The sequence below is a fragment of the Diadema setosum genome, chromosome 13, assembly GCF_964275005.1.
Source record: "Diadema setosum chromosome 13, eeDiaSeto1, whole genome shotgun sequence".
In the NCBI taxonomy this organism is placed as follows: Eukaryota; Metazoa; Echinodermata; class Echinoidea; order Diadematoida; family Diadematidae; genus Diadema; species Diadema setosum.
In genome coordinates, this window is record NC_092697.1 from 11960733 (window position 1) to 11982702 (window position 21970).

At 38.3% G+C, this 21970-nt stretch overlaps 1 protein-coding gene across 1 annotated transcript; it reads right to left on the bottom strand.

The window, feature by feature from the left end:
• Positions 1-1725: 1725 nt before the first annotated feature.
• LOC140237205 (phospholipid phosphatase-related protein type 1-like) lies at positions 1726-21601 on the bottom strand. Its single transcript, XM_072317150.1, has 8 exons — positions 21475-21601; positions 8478-8735; positions 6529-6682; positions 5554-5686; positions 4855-5029; positions 3983-4040; positions 2852-3028; positions 1726-2174 (listed from the first exon to the last, which is right to left on the bottom strand). Exons 2-8 carry the CDS (start codon positions 8573-8575, stop codon positions 1761-1763), a joined length of 1209 nt encoding a protein of 402 aa, XP_072173251.1. The 5' UTR covers positions 8576-8735; positions 21475-21601; the 3' UTR covers positions 1726-1760.
• Between the last annotated feature and the right edge of the window lie 369 nt (positions 21602-21970).

Consider the following 21970-nt stretch of genomic DNA (forward strand, 5'->3'; position numbering starts at 1 on the left):
TTTAATCACAAAGGAAGCGGTAAGCAAAACAAAGATATGTTATCCGATTAGTATACATCAATGTTAGCATTGCAAACAACAAAACATGAAAATTAACGGTTGTTATCGAACGAGTTATGAAATTACAGATATTAGGGAAGCATTCTTGATGACATTGATACGCATTTACCGCTTATATAGCATTAATGAAGTGCACAACGTGGATAAATGCGACATCAAATACAAATTACAAATTGAAAACATAATCTGCATCGAATCTAACTGAGGTATACACGCAGCCTCTTTCAAGTTTTCATTTTTTTTTTCATCTTTCCACTCAGATCATCTACGGAAGAGATTTATAAAATAGTGCACAAACGAATGTCAATGAAAAGAAGGGAAAATTAGCGCAAGTGCAAAGCATGTAAGTACGATAAAGTGCGATACGCTATAGAAACGAAAATATTACAATATTTTTACAATGTATCCATTTGTACATTGTTTTGGTGAAGGTAATGTCTTTAAATCCTTAAAAAAGAGTTGTTTATTACAAAGGATGTATATACACACAATACAATGAAGTACGACTCGTTTGAAAAACAAAACACATAAGCATGTTACACACACGTTAAATCGTCTACGGAATAGAAAATGATAGTGAATATATATATATATATATATATATATATATATATATATATATATATATATATATATATTGATTACCAATGCTTTATGACGTCTGCCTCTTTCAATCTTCATATTTTATCAATTATTTCAGCTTTGCTCGTGTACTGATTTAATACTAGTTTGCATGACAGTCTCTGCCATTGACAATTTACCAATGACGTACTTAATTCCATTTAGTAGATATGTATTTTTCTTTCTTATTTAAATAAACATCTTGATTGATATACTTTGGTAAAGAAAACTGATCGAGGTTAAAAAAAACACGCCATACTTTGTAAAGGCTTTGAAATTTCACTTTGGTTTTGTTCATATGTATTAAATCGATTTAGTGGTTAGAAAAGAACCTTCGAAGGTAAGAAAACACACACGAGGAAAGGGAACCTCTTAAGAATAAAATTCACCGTTTAACCAAGTTGGGTAAGGTAACACCAAGCGTTTGATTTGGGAGGTGAAAATTGAAATAAACTTCCAAACCAGCGACTTGCTGAATGTATTTACCCCATACGTGAATAGATTTTTAAAAAGTACATGAATAAGGGAATTAAGTGATTTAATCTATCAGTATACGTCACGGATCATGGCATAAATCTTTGGCGCAATTGCCTAAGTCCGTGGAAAACCTTTAAGAAACAAAATGGTATTAATACTGTGTTTTGCGATAAACAATACAATTTGACAAGAGAATGGAAGACGTCTACACAGAACCTTTCTTTTTTTTAATTCAGATGGTTGAATTCTGAAATCTAGAATGGTCAGTACACAAAATTATTCGGGGTTTATTAGCAGCATTTTTTTTTTTCGATTTTGGAAAGTAAAGAGTTAGTACAAGCCGCCAATTCAATTGGATACTGTTATGAGACAATTTAATATCTATAGGTGTATATTTCAGTGTATATATAAATAAAACGTTTCTGTTGTGTCTTCACTTTTATGGGGGTGAATGCAGGAAGCGCTAATCCCATTGTTTGCAAACTTGCCAAGAGCAGAGCAAGCACTGCTTCAGGATATCAAGTTTCTTATATAGGCTACGTAATGATAACTGTGTTAAGTTGTCAGCGCAGATGTTAACGAGCACAGCAAATATTCAAATATTAGTACATGTAATGGTCAACACCACCGCTTGCCCCTCTCTTTGAATCGGGCACACGTTGCCCGCTAATGGAGCTTGGCTCTCGTGGGTTAGGCCATGGGATTGGGCCGCGGTTAATGGCTTCGCTGCGGTTAGTGGCGGGTTCGCTGCGGTTAAAGGCACCGCCACCCTCATTTACCTCCATGGCGCGGTCAAGGTACGTGTCTCGCATGGGCTCACGGTCGCGACCGAGCTCGCCGCGGTTGCTCTGGCGAAGTCCGTTCATCTGCAGCGGTTTATCCATCCCGTTTCGCATGGCAGTGCCGTTACCGATCACGAAATCGTCGTGGGTGTCGTATTCTTCGACGGGAGCAACGATCATCTCCTCGCTCATCGGCGGCAGCGGGCCCCTGAACGTGTCCAGTATGGCGAATATCTGTAAGAGAAGTGGCCAGGGACACTGTGGATATGCATACATCAGAATAGGTAGAGCCTACTGTTCAACATGATACAAACACAAACACCCCATACCCACACGTTCATAATACACACAGATACATTCACAGAATACACACACATCCCCCCCCCCACACACACACACGTATGTATCTCTATGGCGTACAACTACAACGATACTTTCTCTTCAGAAACTTCAACACATTCAACAACGGAAGCTGTGGCTTTATTGTCATCTCGGTATAAATCGACTGTAAGACTGACACGGTGGCTAAAATAAAAGAATGGGTGATAAATAACCAGATGAATACATACATAAATGAAAAAATAATAAATGAATAAGTAAATGAATAACCTATGAATAAATACATACATACATACAACATAAACAAATTAATAAATAAATAAATTCATTCATTCATTCATTCATTCATTCATCCATCCATTCATTCATTCATTCATTCATTCATTCATTCATTCATTCATTCATTAAAGGAGTGGAGAAGTTCATACCAAATTAATTAATTCATTCATTCATTAATTCATTCATTCATTCATTCATTCATTCATTCATTCATTCATTCATTCATTCATTCATTCATTCATTCATTCATTCATTCATTCATTCATTCATTAAAGGAGTGGAGAAGGTCATACCAGATACGCAGCAATGGCGCCACCAAGGATCCATCCAGCGATGACGTCAGTCCAGTGTGACTTGTACGAGGCGACCTGTTCCACACCAAGCAGGAATGGAACGGAGAAGACCGCCAGCCCGACGAACGGCCGAATCGCGTGCGCAGAGTTCAGCCTCATCAACGCAGTGATGTAAACCTATAATAGCAAAAGGCACAAGAAGACACATCCGTCTATAACATAATCAAGTACTTCGCATCGAGTAGGCCTACATTCAAGCTTTACCAACTACACTGTACATTGCATACACAGAAACGCGAAAGATTTATCTCAATAATGTACAGATCGAGATGAATCCTCCGCCAAAACATTGTATTTGGAGGCTGATTACAACTTTGCTATGACATCTGTCATGGAATACATAAATCAGAGCATAAAGAAAAGAAAGACTACAGCACTTAGCGCTGTGAACACCTCGTCGCGGTGAAAAGACGCTGAGAAAAGAGGTCATCTCAGTTTACTAGCATAATAATCATAATGTTACGATGATAATTTGTAGCTCGTGGTATACTGTATCCGAGAACTGACTAATGTATACCTAAGTATATGCAAGTGAAAACTATCGAAGAAACTACTGCCACTTTCATTCCACGCCCCGTTTATGTTCAGATGATAATCACTGAATTCAGCGTGTATCCTCGGGTGAAAGAAGAGATGACATTATCAACATTGCTCTTCAACTTGTGAGCGTATTTCTCTGACAAAATTGTCAGTTTTGATTCTGTGTGTGAATATTGAACAAGGCTCTCTTTCGTTTTCGATAAGACGCACAATGGACCGCGTATCAACATCCAATTTTTTGTTCAAGGAAATGGAAAAAATAAATAGATGAATGAATAAAGGAATGAAATTAATATACATTTCAAACATTATATGTACAATTATTATACATGTGTATGTGGGTGTGTGTGTCTGTCTGCCTGTCTGCCTCTCTCTCTCTGTCTCTCTCTCTCTCCTCTCTTTTCTCCCATGAGGTCAAAACACTATTCTAGTGCTAGCGGACGATGGCTTAACGCAACTGCAGTTTTGAATTCTTCAGTTGTTATGTGTAAATGTTATGGTATAATAATTAGGGTAGGCCTATATACTCACCGCTACAAAGGCGGATGAATACGTGCTGAGCGAGGCGTAGAGCGACGGGAAGGATTGCCTGAAAACACGTTAACATACAGACATGAATATGAAATAAAACATCCACAACATGGCATGTCAGACTCATTTATTCGAACGCACATTACTAGTATTGTCAATAACAGAGTCCGCCAGGACTTGGATGATGTCCAGGCGCTAATCGCTGCACGGAGTGTACGCAACGTCATCGAACTTTTGACACCAATATTATTGACATCTTTGTATGTTGACTTACTCCCGAAGATTACAGGCCAAGTATCACCTCTTTCAGATTCGAAATTATATTTACAGCTTAGTCAAGTTATGTGACCCTCTGTGCAATGTAAATTATATTATTTATCAGAATTTTCAGCCATGTGTGACTTCTGTAAATTTCATAGAGGACCCACACCATGAATTGCGATTCTAGATATCAAAACTTAGGCAAATCTCTTGTAATGAAAGAAAGGAAATTAAGTGCAGCACACAAGGTCTGATTTCAAACAAAGGGCCTTCCTCTTTTGACCGTACACTGTTTTCAAATAAACTTTGCTTAACTAGTTAGAGATGGCTCTGCCATGTGCGATACCAGCGAAAAAAATTGCAAACATGAGATCATGAAAGACGGTAGATCGTAATCGCAAGTTGTCACACGAAGTGTCGTTGGATTGAAAAGGATGTATTGATGAATCAAACTAATTATAGGTATAGGTATGCAACAAAATATCTTTCTGAGATGCCCGTCTTGGGGTGGAGGGAAGGGTTGGGGGACAGCAGTCCAAGACAAGGGATATGAATACTGATGATAATCGTCATCATTGATTGTAATCATGATGAAATTAGCTATGAGATACCTTGCCAGGTCGTCATCTTCAGTGTCTGCACAGTCTGTGATGGTGAATACGCTGCCGCTGGTGCACGGGGCGAGGCAGGAGGCAGCGGAGAAGAAGTAGGGAGCCGGTCGGCCCAGGATGATCTTACCAGCTCGAGTCAAGATCCATGTCAAGAAAGCACCAAGGAGAAATATACCTGCGGAGAGTGTTGGTTGATTGATTGATTGACCGATCGACAGATACATTGATCCATCGATCATTGATTGATTGATTCATTGATTAGTTGTTAGATTTATTGGTAGGTTGATTTATCACTATTCATATTAGAAAAATAGTGCGTTGTTTGATCACGGTCATTATCATTATCATCATCATCATCATCATCATCATCTTATCAACATCATTATCATCATTGTTACAAACCTGCTTTCATATTTACCATCTTTCTTGTTGACATCAGCAACATCATCTGCAACATATTCTTCATCGTCATAGGCATCATAAACTTCACCATCATCATCATTTTCATCATCACCCATATCACCACCACTAAATCATTATTATCGTCACTCCTGTGATCCTCGGCATTGATATTATCATTATCGACTGTGCCATCATCATCATCGTCATTATCAATATACTATCACCATCATCGTCGCCACCAAATCATCATCAATATCATCATCATCATCATCATCATCGTCATCACGAAATCCTCACCGGTAAAACGCACGGTCCGTCGGAGCAGCGCATGGAGCTTAATGCCGAACGTTCTGACTGTCTTCTCCCGAGTGAGCTCCTTCTCCCCTCCCTGGAGGTAGTACAGGGCCACGGCAGCTTCGCCAAATAGAATCTGCCAATTACGGGAAAGATTACAGCCATTTGTTATCAGGTGAGTGAGTGAGTGAGTGAGTGAGTGAAGGAGAAAAGGTAGGAGAGAGAGAGGAGGAGGAGGAGGAGGTGAAAGAGGGGGACAGAAAGTAAAAGAGATGGAAAGAGAGAAAGATAAGAAAGTGGAAGAGAGAAAGACGGTGAGGGAAGGCATTACACAGATGAAGAAACAGATAAAATCATGACGTGCAAGCGCAGATAGACTGCACACACGTAATGTTTCGTTCCCACTGGCGTGCGATCCGCCATGCACACCACGACTGGCCATTGGTATAGCTGATCTTGGAATGATTGTTTCTATCTATATCCATGGACCTATACACGTCCATAGTCTATACTATATCACAATCTGATATCGTGGTCTGAATCGTGGAGTAATCGTGGTGATCGAATCATATTTTGAGGTTAGTCGTGGCAATCGTGGTCTGAATCGTGGAGTAATCGTGGTGATCGTAACATATCTTGAGGTCACTCGTGGGGATCGTGACGATCGTAGAAAAATTGTGGTGATTTCAGCGACTGACTTGAAGATCATGTACGATCACCACGATCACTCTACTATTCAGACCACGAAAATTCCACGATCAGCTATTAACGGCCGATCGTGGTGCGCTTAGCGGATCGCACGACAACGGAAACCCAGCATTATAACGATGGGATCATGTTTGAAACAACCAGTTTGGCTGAGAAAGAAACACTCGTGCACTACAAGTACACTATACATCAGAACCAGTATAGGCTTTCAAACACAAACGGAGACTGATATGATAGATTATAGGTCACTATTATGGTGGATAAACTCACCACGATGGGAGGGACGACAAAGGCGAGGACGTAGACGATGATCTCGGGGATGAGCTCGGCGCCAGTGTCGGGGAAGCTGTAATGGCCGAGGTCACTGCAGACGATCGTCGCGAGGTGTAAGGTGAATGTCTGGTCCCACCATTGCATGAAATACCTGTGAATCAGTGGCAAAAGGACAACAACAACAAAACATTAATTGAAAGTTTGTATATCATTACACTGTGCTAGTGAAGCAAAAAATTTTATTTGCAGCTTTTGTTATTCCGCTTCGCTTATGAATGAGCGACTACACTTTTTCCCAAATCCAAGAAGAAATGACAACATAAAAGCAAAATTCAGAACATTGAGACGCAGTGTCCCGTCCTACCATTTGCCACCAAGGTAGCATATTATTTATCCTCCAGTGAGAATTAAAAGTATAATGGGACATCCTTGTAGGGCCTAACTGGCTAGCAATATTTTAGTATGTGGACTGAATCGTGGGGTAAATTTTAAAAGGGAAACGAGCAACAGATACTATTGTCGTAACAACATTCTAAAGCTAAACATCGCTTCTTACGTAAGAAAATCGAGGACATTACAATTCATCCATATTAGATGTTTGACTCAGACTCCATGGGCTCATTGTGTTCGCTACAGGAACGCCCGTGATCCTATTGGACAAACATAATTGCATCGGATTTAAGAACATTTTCTTCTCGTTCACAAGGACATTATATTTGGCACACACTTATCCGTGGAAGGACAAAATGTATTTTGAAAAGAAATCACAGATATGTTTGGTATCTTTTTAAACGGATTTTTTTTGTAGCAATCACTTGTGCACATGCACCAGTTTGAATTGGAGTGAAGAATTAAATGATCTTTGTTCATTATTTTTGGGGGAGTGGGGGCATGGGTTTTCATGACGAAATAACTTCGTATGAATCTATTAATTCAATGCAATTTAAAGCTGTTATGATGTGCCTTTATTGATTCTACACGTGAATGTGTGCATGTGATACCGACTTCTGTTGGAAAGGAGTCTCAACCCAAAATGGACCACCCAATTGAAAGACGGCAGAAACAGAATGACCAAAGTAAAATATTTGCTCCCAACGTGGGAGAAGAAGAAACGTGCAAGTGGTTTAATGAACGCTGAACGATGATTTACATACTGTAATACATTATCAACACCTGCCATTCTCGCCTTTCATTCAATGCCTTTTATTCGTTCTATAAATATCCCGGAGAGGCTTTTCTACTACATGTACATCATAAGATTACGAGTATACACAGTCCTTCTATCATGCTTTGAGAATAAGATTGACGAGACATTGTGCATCGGATGTAGAGTGGTACTGAATGGTGTCACAATAAACTGGGAGAAATTCGTATATTTCAGAGTAGATATAGGGGAATTACTGACAGATCAAAAATTGAGGAAAACAGATCAAGAATTGAGGAAAACCAAAGTATTTAAGGACGTTAAAAAAGTGGGAGGTGATATAATGCGAATTAGGTGAGCGACTGGGACAAATGGAAAGCTATAGAGGACATGATGGAGCCGTGATCGGAGCTATAGGTGAAATTTTTAGATATTTTACGACATCACAGACAGTTCATGATTTACAACGCATGTCAACAAAGTGGTCCATACGCCTGATTGCCCATTAACTCTCTATGCCAGTTTTAGAGTGCGCTGCATTGCACAAATTAGATTGTTATTAATTAATCGAATGCACTCGCGTGTACAAAATTAACGTAAGCACAACTTGGTTTATATAAGTATACACGTGCGTGAGTTCTAGTGGTTCAAACCAGCATATCTCGCACACCTGCCGTACTGAAAATTAATTGCCATTACGTCAGTCCCAACCAATCACTTGGGGCTGAGTGAGACAGTTATTTTAAGTACATTTGTATGGCTTGGATTCCAATTTTCGGCAGACGGACGAGATGCCCCTTACCATAGTACCACCACTCCAGCGAGCAAGATGCAGTCAGACAGGAAGAAACAGGGGATGAGGCAGTTGTTGGTTGTCGGGTTGCTCTGGCGACCGCTCATTATGACTGAGGTCTCGTGCACGGCAGCGTACCGTTGCTATGCGACGACAGAGAACAGAATTGGGTTGGTGAGTCGGTAAGGATCAGATGGCACGGGTATTGTGCCGTGAGTGGTGTTTGTGCCTGCAAGCGTTGTAGGCCTATACTCGCTCAACTGGAATCTATGATTTATTAGAGAGAGGCATAAAGAGAGAGAGAGAAAAAAAATGAAAGTTACTGTATAAACATTTACCTGCAGACAAAATCAGAAACAATGTGCTAATCTTACCGGATTAAATATACCCTCATATAGACATACACACATAAGCACACAATATTTTCCAATTTAAGGTCAGGTCACAGTTAAAATCTGAGCATGTGTAGATAGAGGTCACTGCAGACTTTCCTGAAAATTGTCTTGATCTGTGGTATTTGAGAGAGAGAGCGAGAGAACCAAAACAAAACAAAACAAAACTGAATAGGTCTCATGAAATCTACGTTATAATTCAGGTGTGACCCAGGTGTGCACCGGAATGCGCAGGTGATCGTGCATTGTTTTCAAGCATGCAGATAAACAAGTCTTTCATGCAGCATACTATGATGTAAATTACTACATTTTAGCTTGGTCGTTTACACTGATGTTTTGTAAAGTCTCTTGTTTGAGAGGTCACTGCAGAATCTTGCTAAACCGTGAACCACCGGCTCAGTGATATTCTTTCGCTGCATCCAGAAACAAAATAACAAGCCTATGAAATGTATCCAGTACGGCAGAGAACAGCTTGATGCACAAATACGGAATTACAGGTCAGACCTTGTATAGTCTGCCTGTATCATGTTCTCCGGCGACCATTGTGAATACGAACTACGCCATTAGCTCCATAGCTAACACGCTTGGGGGAACTGTAATCAATCATGATACAATGGAGACCAGTGTCACTCGTTCATTGTGAGCGGGGAGATGGAAATTAGTAAACCTTTAGCTGATAGTGGTGCTACATGTACGTGAAAATGGGGACCTGTTTTCGTTTTGTGTTTCTTTTAATTTCACATGTTTTTTTTTTTTAGCACTTAACGGAGCTCGTATGCTGCTTGAGATATGAAACGTATGAAAGCTACATTTTTTTTTCCAAAATAAATGTAAACATCCGTTGTTTTCCATTTTTAGGTTTGACGTCGGAAAGGCTATTAAAGAAGTGAGATTTCTGACAAGCAAATCAGATTGGAGCAATTAACCTATGTCTCTTTCAGTCATATACTTGTAAATCCTAAATTTACGCGCATGACTGTTTATTCAAGCAGCTTACAGTCACGTCAGTGTATTAATGGATAGACGTTTGCTTCCGTAAGGAATGGAATATGAAAACTGCACATGTTGGTATGAAAAATATGATTCTATTGTGCTTGTGGTAATGTGGTAATGTTCAAACGATCTTATTGAGGAAACAAAACGAACAAACAGGTTGAGATTACATGATTAAAATATTAATTATTTTATACATTATATTCATCATTGTCGCTACTCACTATGCCAGAGCAGAGCCATTACCAGTTCCCATAAACTTTCTTTTGACTATATTGATACCTTTCTGCTTGGTGCAGTCATTTTGTTCCTCGTCAAATGTCCGTACCTTAAAGAAGATTGCCGATTCAGGTTAATGTGGCAATATTAGTAGAATATATTGGTGAAGTTTGAAGAAAATTGGGCAATTCGCTGAAAAGTTATGAATAATAGATTTACAGCTTCGGTAGCGCAATCGCTGAATAAGAAAATTTACAACAGTTCGTGATGTGTCACATAGACAACGATATAAAGAATATATAAAGAATATTCTTCAAAATCTTAAATAGTACACATCAAATTTTTTCGTCTTGTTACTATGCTGAGGGTATACTCCCCTGCCCTCCGAAAGAGGGAAGCCAAGTGCTCTCTCATTATGCTAGAAAATGAAAATATGTTGAATTCCCTTCATAATTTCGCTATTATCATTGTCCAGGTGTGGCTTTACGAACTATTGTAGTCTGCTATCCAGCGATAGCTGTACCGAAACTTTAATCTGGATTTCATTTCCCTTTAATGACTGCTTTTGCGCCGTTGTTAATACGCACAAAACCGGAAAATGCCGAAACTACTCGATGACTTCATCACCAGCGACGGCATTATATACAAGATAAATGAAAAAAAGTTCAACAAGTCTGCTGCATATTGACAGAAAACCGAGAGAGGAGTTTATGCATGAATTATTGTATTATGCTACAGATAAGGGGATGAACTATCTACATAGCGTCAATCTATTCACCTGTTGTTTGCAAGAGAAGAAAAAGATTGAAATGCTCTGAATTCCACGCATGCCATGATCGTTCATGATCATTAAATCGAAACTCATCTCAATCGTACAGTGTTAACATGACACACCAGGGGGTGTTTCATAAAGCTGTTCTTAAAGTTACTATACGAACGACGTAAGAACGACTGGTGATCAATTCTGATGTGTTATACATGTACGTATATCAGAATTTCCATAATTATTGATACATCGGGCGGATATAGGAGGGGTTTTTTGGGTTACCGCGGACAACCTTTGTTGGAATGGTATGCATGAAGTTCGGGTCTATGCAACTGTAGTTTTTTCTTTTATGGTGTAAGTAAATTCATGCATGTTTTTCGGGCAGGGTATATGGCGACCCGATGACTTGCTGGAGGCCTGCCTGGGCGTGTAGGCGGCGGGAGCATGTGGTTGGCTAATTTATGGATGTTTCTTCCTATGGGGCCTATTGACAAATTTCCTTTTATCAGCCTGTACATTACAATGGTCATGCGGTACTTATCCACCGTGCTTGCACTCGTCGTTGCTATGTCGGGTGGGCCTGGGCGGGCTTTCGAACTGCCAAGAGCTATTTTGTCTTACGAGAGGGAATTGAGTGTATGTATGTGAAGGCGGCCCGGGTCCATGATTGGTCATTTCAAGTAAAGTGGACAAAATTTAATACTTTTGAATTGTCATTCATTTTTACACTAAAACAAGATTTTACTCATTGAATGATTATGAATAATCATGTTAATGAAAATATACATTTGTGTGCACTACGGAGTCGGGCTGGTCATAATCAGCTGCTTTCGTAGGTCCCTGGAAAACCACTTTTGGTTGGGTGAAGCCATTAATTTTGTCTGCATTATTGTGTACCCTTACACGCATGGTAGATATAAAGATATTGTAAATAGTTTTCGGTATGATATTCATCGGATAATAATATAGCATTCATAATGAATATATATATATATATATTGCGTATTGATGGTAGAAAACATCATAATTATAGTATATTCATTCATCGTATTTTTGCTAGTAAAGAGTTACTCGAATATTTGAAAATAAATGGAAAAAAAAAACACAGATATTATTTTGTTTAGATTGTCTGTACCAAAAAAAGGCTTTATATTGTGTCGAAGTAAAAATTATGTATTTCATTCATCCTCTGTCGAGAAATCTTCAATAAATTCTATCATTTAAAAAAAAAAGAATTTCCATAATTCAGCACGAGAACTGATCACCAGTCGTTCTTAAGTCGTTCCTTACTTTAAATCACACCCAGGAAACTTTGGGCCAAACATATCTATAAAACTTACAAAAGAGATCAAAAGAATTCACAAGAGATGATTCTTTTTTTCATCATGAAAAAAGAAAATAATATGATTACATTAAGTTTCTGTGTCTGTATATTTTCACAGAGCTATTTGAACTTGCGTCTTTTGATGGAGCATTTCACATTGAACAAACAACAAATAACAAAAGCAAAACAAAAAAATTAACATAATTTTGATCATGCAAAACATAAGTTCGTATTTACAACAATATTTGGACTAAAGTTAGAAATGAAATACTTCATCTTGTAATACGTGTAAAATCCTCTCTGTTTCTGACATAATATTGACTAATTCTCGTTTAGCATTATATAATATGATTATTAATCAGCATCAGCATGATCAGTAGATGAGAATTCAAATATAATCAAACGCTAATTGTATTCCAACACCATTAAGTGTTGCTGTGTATTTATAGCAGATCTTACTGATGACAGAATTTAGCATTATTTTGCAGTCTTTTGTGAGTGACGGCAGAGTTGGTATAATGCGCATATATTCTTTTAGATAGTTAATTCATGGAGCTACTGACAGAGAGTAGCTCCATGGTTAATTCGAGCATTGATGTGTACGTTTTTTTTATCCAGTCTATCCAATTTATACACAAAGATATACAGGTCTTGATAATCACCCATTACATGTAAGCATCATTAAGATAATGTCGTAATAAAATTACACCAGTTGATGAAGGTCGCACACACTGTTACGTTTGGTTAACAATGATATGGACAGAGATCAAGGAAAGTCAGGCATGTCAGGGTTAAATCAATCATAGCTCTCATGGACTGGATATAATACCATGGCGATTGTCATTTGGTATACCACAGTGAGTTGTGTGTTGTGTGTTGTTGTTTTTTTTAACACAAAGTGGCCTTGTATATACATTAACGTTGCCTCTGCTAATGATGTAAAGCTCCGATTAAGGTTATAGTATGAATATGATTTATGCGACCCCTTTGACTAACCGTGGCAGTGATGCGCGAGACAACCACTGTGGAAACAATCTAATATTGCGAAAGCTGATAAGTAATTGTCATGGTGGTAGTTTCAACTACCGCAAATTTCTGAGTCTCCTTGTATAGCATCTACAGCTATCAGGCCTATGTATAGATGCATGATGAAACAAGCTTGGCAAGTGATGGGTGGGGCTAATGAATCTAAAACCTAAAAGCTCTGGAAGACAAAGAAAATGTGATAGACTTCCATGGGCAAAGATATCCGAGATAAACGCACATAAAAAAGAAAGCCTATTATTTTTGAAAGCCTGGTTATCAGCATAGAAATGTCGGAAATAGTGGCATACTGAAATGGGAAATCACTTCACCATCTTGCGTAGAACTTTCATCATGATAATGGTACAAATTAATGTGCACGGTATGTTTAGCGTTTAACCAAAACTTTCGAAAGTCATTATTCATGTTATTCGACGTGAATTATATCGTTGGACACCTACAGTCGTATAACGCAGGCACACAACAATAAAACAAACTGTATAGGCGGCAATAAATCCATGCATCTGTTCCTGTTTGCACGCACAGTCAACTTAAAGAAAATAAAGATAAAACGCAGGTGTTTTTCTGTAGATATTTTCATATCCCATTCACTCTATTTTGTGAAGCTGTTTTGTATGATTGACTTTTTTGTATATCTTGTGGGTTTTGCCATTTCGTTTTATTTGTTTGACGAAACCGAAAACCGAGTCAGCTTCGTAGCAGTTCGGTCACTGTTGTGCTCTGTTGGAATTAGATATGGTACACTAAACAGGTTTCATGACATTATTTACCCCACTTCCTTCTTGGACACTGGTCAATTTCATTAATTTCCATCAGACCGTTTTGCACGAGGCAAAAATCTGGCGCAAAACGTATTGTGTGTAGATCTAGATGGCACAGCACACGTGGAATCACAGAATACGATTACATAGCCTATAGAATGCTGTCAGGTTGTTTATTATCATCTTTATTCTTTATCTGTTAAATATATCATAGTTTCATTTGCCAGATTCTGAGCCCACACTACTTCACGCTGGAAAAACTTACCATTCGTTCTGCTCTCAGTGAGCAATTGGATGATTAATTGATAAGCAAATTTACAGAGCTGGCATTCAGCAAGCACGATCAGCATTTTATGCCCGACACACTGCTTTTCATTTTTTTTTTTCCACAGAGAAATGAAGCGCTTTAAATATGCTGTTGTAAAACTTGTATACTGTCAGCACTAAAGTCAGATGTTATCCATTACATTGTGCAATGTACACGTAAACCATAAATTTACGAGAAATGGAGAGGATATCGATTTTTTTTTATCGTGTGTTTGAAACATGCATAATTCAGCAACATAGTCCCCCCCCCCCCCATTCTCTCTCTTTCTCTCTCTTTCTCTCTCTTTCTGTCCCCTTGACTTTTCGCTTTACCACTTCATTGTGTGCACTGATATATCGTGTAGGCCTTCTCCCTCCACGTCCATATAAATAAACTATATCCATAGTCTAGCTATATCTACCCAACTATATTCTATAGCATCATTCAAATTATTAACTAAAACACAGCCCATTAAATTATAATATCAGGGGCTTTTGCAGCGCTGAGGAATATCATGCACAAAACGTGTGTGTATAATATAGGTGCGTGTGCATGCGCATAATATATAAGTGCAAATTGAACACGAGGTCACTCTTTTCTTTCTTTAATTAAAAATTTATCTAATCACTCCAAATATGAATTAACCATATAGAAATGACCCTTGGAATGTGACCCTTTGGCGGAATTTTTGTTGAAATGTCAGCCGTAAGACGTGAGCAATGTTTGCAATTTCGGTAAATGTTTGCTCCCAGCGAGACTGATTAACCTACTCCGCAAATTTAAGGGTCACACTCGTGCAAAGCAAGGTTTCCGTTGTTTGTAAGAAGGGCGGTGGTTCCAAATTCATAAATGAAGCAGTGAACCAGGAACAAATTGATCCTTGGATCAGATTTAATTAACAACATTGTTGATCCCTCTATAGGATAGTCACGTTAAAGGAGTTCTCAATAGCGCTCGCTTTGAAATGACTACATTTTCCTCACCTAAGTACGGTGATGATGTACAAAATTACTTTGCTCATAAAAAGGACCATTCGATCGTCCTAACTCCATAGGAGCTTTGTAACACTTTCAGAGATAGGGTTTTCACGAAGGGTACAACATTGTTTTCATCGACACAGACAAATTGGTAAATAGAGAGAAGATGATATACCACGAAGTCACGTAAATACTGTGTAGGCCTATAACAGGTCCATGCACAGCATTTTCGACATCAGTTACTTTGCTTATTCTATATGGGTTCACGTCACGAGTTCGACACCCACGAATTATACAGCCCACGAGCCACAGTTGTCACAGCCCGTGAATCATGTGACCCACAAGTCATACAGCCCACGAGTCATGCAGCCCACGAGTTCGACACTATAAGCAAACAAGGCCCGCGAGCCCGACGCATTAAGCCCCATGTAATGTCGAATTCTTGGGCTGTTTTTACGTAGTATATGTCGAACTTATGGACATTATTTGCCTAGTGTTGAACCCATGGGCTGTATGAATCGTGGACCTTTTTTTTAATGCTGAACTTGTGGCCTGTACGACTCGTTGGTGCTGGTAAAACGATCCCAACTCAGATAATAACTACAATAGGTCACTGGAACGTTCCAGTTTACATGTGACGGTGGGCATAAAAACCAATATGACAATGTCAGTTGCAAAAGCAAGTAATAAATACCCTAATAAATCTTCACACCACTTTACCAATTTCTGATGAAGAATAATATGAAATAGTCAAACTGAACTACAGTAGTTATAAATAATTCAGATTACAAAATACAACGACTATGAACGGGACGAAAGGACTTAAGCACATGTAAAAAGCAAAAATCATGGGCAAGAAGGACTAAGCATCAAAGGTTTTGCCGCATGCAATTTGATAACAATCACAAGGTAATCTAAAACATACCTTCAGTTCTTCCTCATATTTGTTTAAAACGATCTATTTTAAGGATTAAAAAACGCACTGGGGTGTGGAGGTTCCATCTGAAAGAAAATGTGAAAGAATGACAGTGTTTACTTTATATCATTGCTGAACTCATTGTTTTCACTAAGAATGTAAAAACGGGAAAGAAAATTTGCCATTACGTAGCGTTCACATGGCCATAAATAAGCACGTGTGGGACTGATCTGGAATGTAATCAAAAGACGGGAAGTTACATAAAGTGGTTGTATTCGTTGTATGCCAGACTGGCAGAGCACGCAAGCGATAGAAGAAGACATTTTATTTGAGTTGAGAAAGCAAAGGTGAGAAATTATTGAAAGACTCACACTTTCTGGCACCTTCATCAAATCTTCGGTTGGAAGCAACCCACATGATTTTCAGACGAAGGATTATTGTATTTTTACGTGGCCATGAAACGGCGCCAACATCTAGTCGGCCGCTGTGCTTACAGTTCGCTCTGCTGTGCAAGCATTGAATATAGCTCCACGGTGTGGGATAAGCTTGGTGTTTACAAACACAAACGTTACTTGTTAACTTTCATTAAGTTGAACACCACCTCACACCTTCCGAGATCACAGTGTACTCATTTTGTTTTGTTTTGTTTTATTTCTATGCATCTTAAAGAAGGCAGGCTTCTATCGCAAAATATCGTGTGGGCCTTGCAACACATATCGACCTCCTTTTCCTTGATATCTTTTTTTTTTTCCTGGTGACTCACAGTAAATGTTATATGTCATTTATGTTTGTATTGTAGCACTTACTGCAGAAATCACACGATAAAATCTTGTGACGACTCAACGATACCCTAACTTTGAAAGGCAATACAATTATGAAATCATATCATTGAACAACCGTACATTTTCAATGCTACGCTTTTGACATTAAATGCTGAATCATGGAGGTGGTCTCTTCCCACCTCCCTAGCTGAATCTAGCGCAAACCATTCTGGTAACGATTATATACACATATGTATGTGTGTGTTTAATGTGATCAATTAAGTTATCAAACGTCTGTATTTTTTTTTTTTTTGCAATGCATACGCATCTCTTATTCCCGTATCTCATTCTACTATGGAGCCGTATACTTCTTGCAAGAGTATTTTAGCAAATTATATTATATAATAGACAAAAAAAAAAAACAAAAAAAAAAACAAACAAACAAACACACACACACACACATGGCGATGTACGTGCAGATTACAAATTACAAATCCACTTCCTGAAATGTTTGGGTTTTTTTTTTTCTTCACGGATCGTCATCTTTGTATGACCCAGAGCTCTGTTTATATAACATGCTATAACAACACATTTCCTCGTCGGCAGAGTCCATATCAAATCTGAGAAAAATGTCAACAGCGCACTAAGGAGGCAATTACCTCAAAAATATTTTTTTTTTGCGTTTCAAACACGATCTTGGTCGAGAAAGTAAACACTGAGTAATCGCTTATACTTCAGAATTATGAACTGTGTTTTCTCTGAATAGTCAGACATTGCAGTGTTACAAAAATACTGTTATTGGTACAAGTATTATAACTACTGTACTCCTGTTCGTGGAGATTTTGTTTCCGTATATTGCCCATGTTATAGCCGTGGCCATTACATTCCACGCATACCACTGGAGCCGACGTGTTCTTCTGAAAGTAGATTCAACAATGAAATCCAATAAGGAATGCTGAAAAAGAGCAATACAATGACATGTACATCGAAGTCTATGCATTCAGTGTCTCAAATACAATTGTGACGACATGCCTGTACATGATATAAGACCTTCTGTTTACAGGTATGACCCAGCGGCGACCCTTTTAAGTTTTTGACTGCAGCGGATCCGATCAGATAACTTCTTTTCAGATGTGATTCACGAACCGTACCATATTTTACAATATTATAGAAATGAAATCTATTATCGGGGGATCGTGGGCGGTTTGACACATCGAGAACAACTCAATCACTTGATTGAGATAGTCAAATCATAAGTAGAAGTGATACAAATTTCCCAATAAACTTGACTGTTGATACTCGAAAAAACAGTCTGATTTGTTCTCTTAAAGAGGAAATCCAGTCCAAACATAAGTTAGTCTGATAAAAAAAAGAGTAAAATCTTACGCGTTCAATGGTAAAACTTTGACGAAAATTGGATGCAAAATAAGGAAGTTATGACATTTTGAAGTTTTGCTAATTTCTGCAAAACAGTTCTTGTACTGTGGATATGAATATGCAAATAATTGAGCTAACCATGTCATACCCTCGCAATTTTCCATTGATCGTGTAAAAAAAATGATGAAAATTCAATGTTTCTGTCATTGAAGTCTGAAACATGACGTTATTCCTGGTTGAATAACTTCAGAATAGTGATCAGTTAGATATACGAGGATTTGAGCCTCGGGCATGATTGTGTTTGAATGAAAACCTGGAAATTTCACAATTTTATGTACAAACTATATGATAAGTTGTGAAGGAATGGTATGCTCACTTTGCTATTTGCATATTCATATTGACTGTTCAAGAACTGTTTCCCCCAAAAATAGCGAAACTTCAAAATGTTTGGCATAAATTCCTTATTTTTCATCCAATTTCGATCAAATTTATACCGTTAAACTTGTAATATTTTACTCTTTCTTATCAGACTAACTTATATTTGGACCGAATTTCCCCTTTAAGATTATGAGAAGCCAATTCGTGACAGTCCACCCCTATAAAACCCTCAGAAATATTTCGTTTAGTTTGTCGTTTGCTCTCTCGATTACCAAACATCGTGTTTACGTTTCTTGCTACGACTCTATTTCATGTCACGAAACTGTGATTTTAACGAAATCTATTGATTATGTTCCTTTTCTTTAGCGGTCGATTCTATAATCAACAGCTCGTGTTTGATGTGTTTCAAAGCGAAATATACAAGTGTGCTCGAGCCTCTTGCAGTCATTCATACTACATGTAAAACCTTTTAGCATCTAATTGACACGTAAGCAAAGCACTTCTCATAGTCATTAACGTGTCACTGTGTAATCAAGGCAAGACCAACAATGAACGAACAGATCTATAATTCCGCTGTAGAGTTATGTTTCGTTCTATGGGTAACCTAATATTAATCATGTTTATTCTATACGCGTACTCGTGTTTGTTGTTGTTTTTTTTTTTCTCTCTCTCTTTCTCCGGTTATCAGTAAACATTTATATACGGACCTGATTTTTCTGCAAAGAACATTTACAGGCCACTAATCGCTATTTGAAACACTGAAAGGTTTATGTGTGTCTTTATCGTATAATCCGAAGTCTTTCAACCACGGCCCTGTAATGTGAAGGCAATGAAGTATATTTCGCAGATTAGCGAAATACTTGTGAGGATTATACGCATTTTGCCTAACTGTTTTTGTTTTGTTTTTGTTCTTTTTTACCGAAATCTATATTGAAAACACATACTGAGTAGAAGTAAACTCTGTTTGCGCTATCAAAACATTATGAGACAGAATGATACCGTGTAGGCCCCCTTTTGAAACGCAGCTGAAACATTATGACATGCGCACTTACAAATGTAACAACAAACAACTTCTATAATCATCTTTCCACGATTATGCGAGCTAAATTTTATGAATGTATATTCCCGAGGTGCTTTAAAGCTTACATGTTGTAATTCCACATCTTCGTCAACTTGAAAATAACAAATACTAGTAGTGTGATATTAGAAGAACGTGATAATCCATCAGAAGAATTAGACGAATATAGTTAAAAAGTCATACTGACGGTTAAAGTTTCATATTTTCATCGCTTGAGTACTGGTCGCAGTCGCATTTGATTACGTCACTTAACAGGCACAATGATGTCATCACCTCAAGTACTCTCACTGGATTGCACAATATCATAAAACTACGCTCTGGTTTCAACTACAAGCCCTTTCTCTCTAAATGCCATAATTTCTATAATGTGTTATTCAAACTTTAGTAATAACAAAACGATACCAAAGATAAGCAACTTCATGAATAAGGACATAACAGTGAAGAATAGTCATGTGACAGTAAATTAAACACTTGTGATTCACGTCACATAATATTTTGCGGTTGTGATTGATATCAGTTTGGTGCAAACACGTGGGAAACTTAACACGCAATAACTTTCTCATTTTAGGCCCGATTCCGATGAAGCCTCGACCATTATTTTCTTCTGTAGGGTGTGATCTTGCACTGAAGATGGTTTAGGCCGAAATATAGTAAATTTTTGAACCGCCTTCATTGCGAACAACTCTGTCTGTCTATACGAATATGAATCATTTTTTTGTTTTCTTTTGTTTACTGGTTCGTACATGATAGTTTGTGATCACCTTCTAGAAACATATGACTGCGAGTAAACAACTGAAGGATAATTGAAAGTAACTGCTATTAAGATGATTTGCTTTAAAGAAAGAAAGATCAAGTCTTTTCAGTCGTAATGGAAGTATACTTCTTCGTTATCGTGGCTATAATGGACCGACACAGAAAACAGGCAGCAGAAAACTTTTACCCTTTCATGCGCCTAAAAAAAAACCAAGCAAACAATATAATATGCGTGTACATATATGATTCGTTATCATTGATTGATGAGGCCAATGACGCCATTTATTCGGCAAAATAAAACACAAAAGCATATCACATTGGCGATGTCTTAAAGTATATATGTATATGCCTATATATATATTTTCAAATGAATATGATATTCTGTTAATTATAGACATATATATCACTTTTAATAGTATCATTATCTCTTGTAAGGTTTCTCTTCTGTGTTCCTTTGCGGTGATTTGAATCTCTCCCCCCCCCCCCCCAAAGAAAAAAAAAAAGATATGAATAAAGGAAATCGATGCATTTCACTTTCACAAGCACATACACGAATGGCCACACACACACACACACACACACACACACACACACACACTCTCTCTCTCTCTCTCTCTTGTAACTGCAATCAAATAAAAAAAAAGACAAGTGAATATTCTGCTTTATATCTATGTGATGCCTAAGAAGAAGCACAATTTAGCGCCGTAAAAACTCGATATGCTGTTTTCATCACGAATTACCACTCGTGCACATTTCATTATGCCATGACGACTACTACTACACCGACAATGCTCCGCCGCAGCCAGTGAGAATCAGCAACGATTGTGCTTATGGCTTCGCGAGCTGAGCGGGGGAATAATCCCCGGAGATAGCACCTGTTACGTGCGACGGTTGAACGTACGTACCACAGATAAAATGCTCCTAAAACTGCGGTTCCATGCCGCCAAAATGCTGACTTACCGACTGCACAGGTAATGGTGGATATCTGCCGCGTGTACACGGATGATGCTCTCCCTACACGATAATCGTAATGTGCACTTTCGTTTAATGTCCCCAAGCTGCTTCCTTTTGGATCTTACTGTCGCTCCGAAGCGGTGCAGAACATTTTGTTGGGACAGTGCGTTCTCTCGCTCGTGATCTGGTACTCGGTATACCTTTTCCTTTTTTCACCGCGATTGATCACGCAGTAAGATAACAATGCACCCTTCCAATAGAAATTCAGCTTGGCAGCTTTTGTACTCCGTTCTGTTGACAACCACACCCAACGCACAAAAGCCGCTCTGCAAGAGAGCGTATGCGTGTGTGTGTGTGTGTGTGTGTGTGTGTGTGTGTATGTGTGTGGTAAATGTGTGTGGTAAATGAATGACATGAAAGGCATTACATCCGACAACGGTTTTGAGAATGAGGCGACGCCTTTGATCTGATTTTACGTTACCTTCTCAGAAGTTTACTGAAC

Coding starts and splice junctions, on each gene's coding strand:
- LOC140237205 (XM_072317150.1), bottom strand. CDS start 8,575: ATGAGCGGTCGCCAGAGCAACCCGACAACCAACAACTGCCTCATCCCC. Junction 6,683..8,477: donor GCTGGAGTGGTGGTACTATG/GTAAGGGGCATC, acceptor ACTGATTCACAG/GTATTTCATGCAATGGTGGG. Junction 5,030..5,553: donor ACGGACCGTGCGTTTTACCG/GTGAGGATTTCG, acceptor CACTCTCCGCAG/GTATATTTCTCCTTGGTGCT.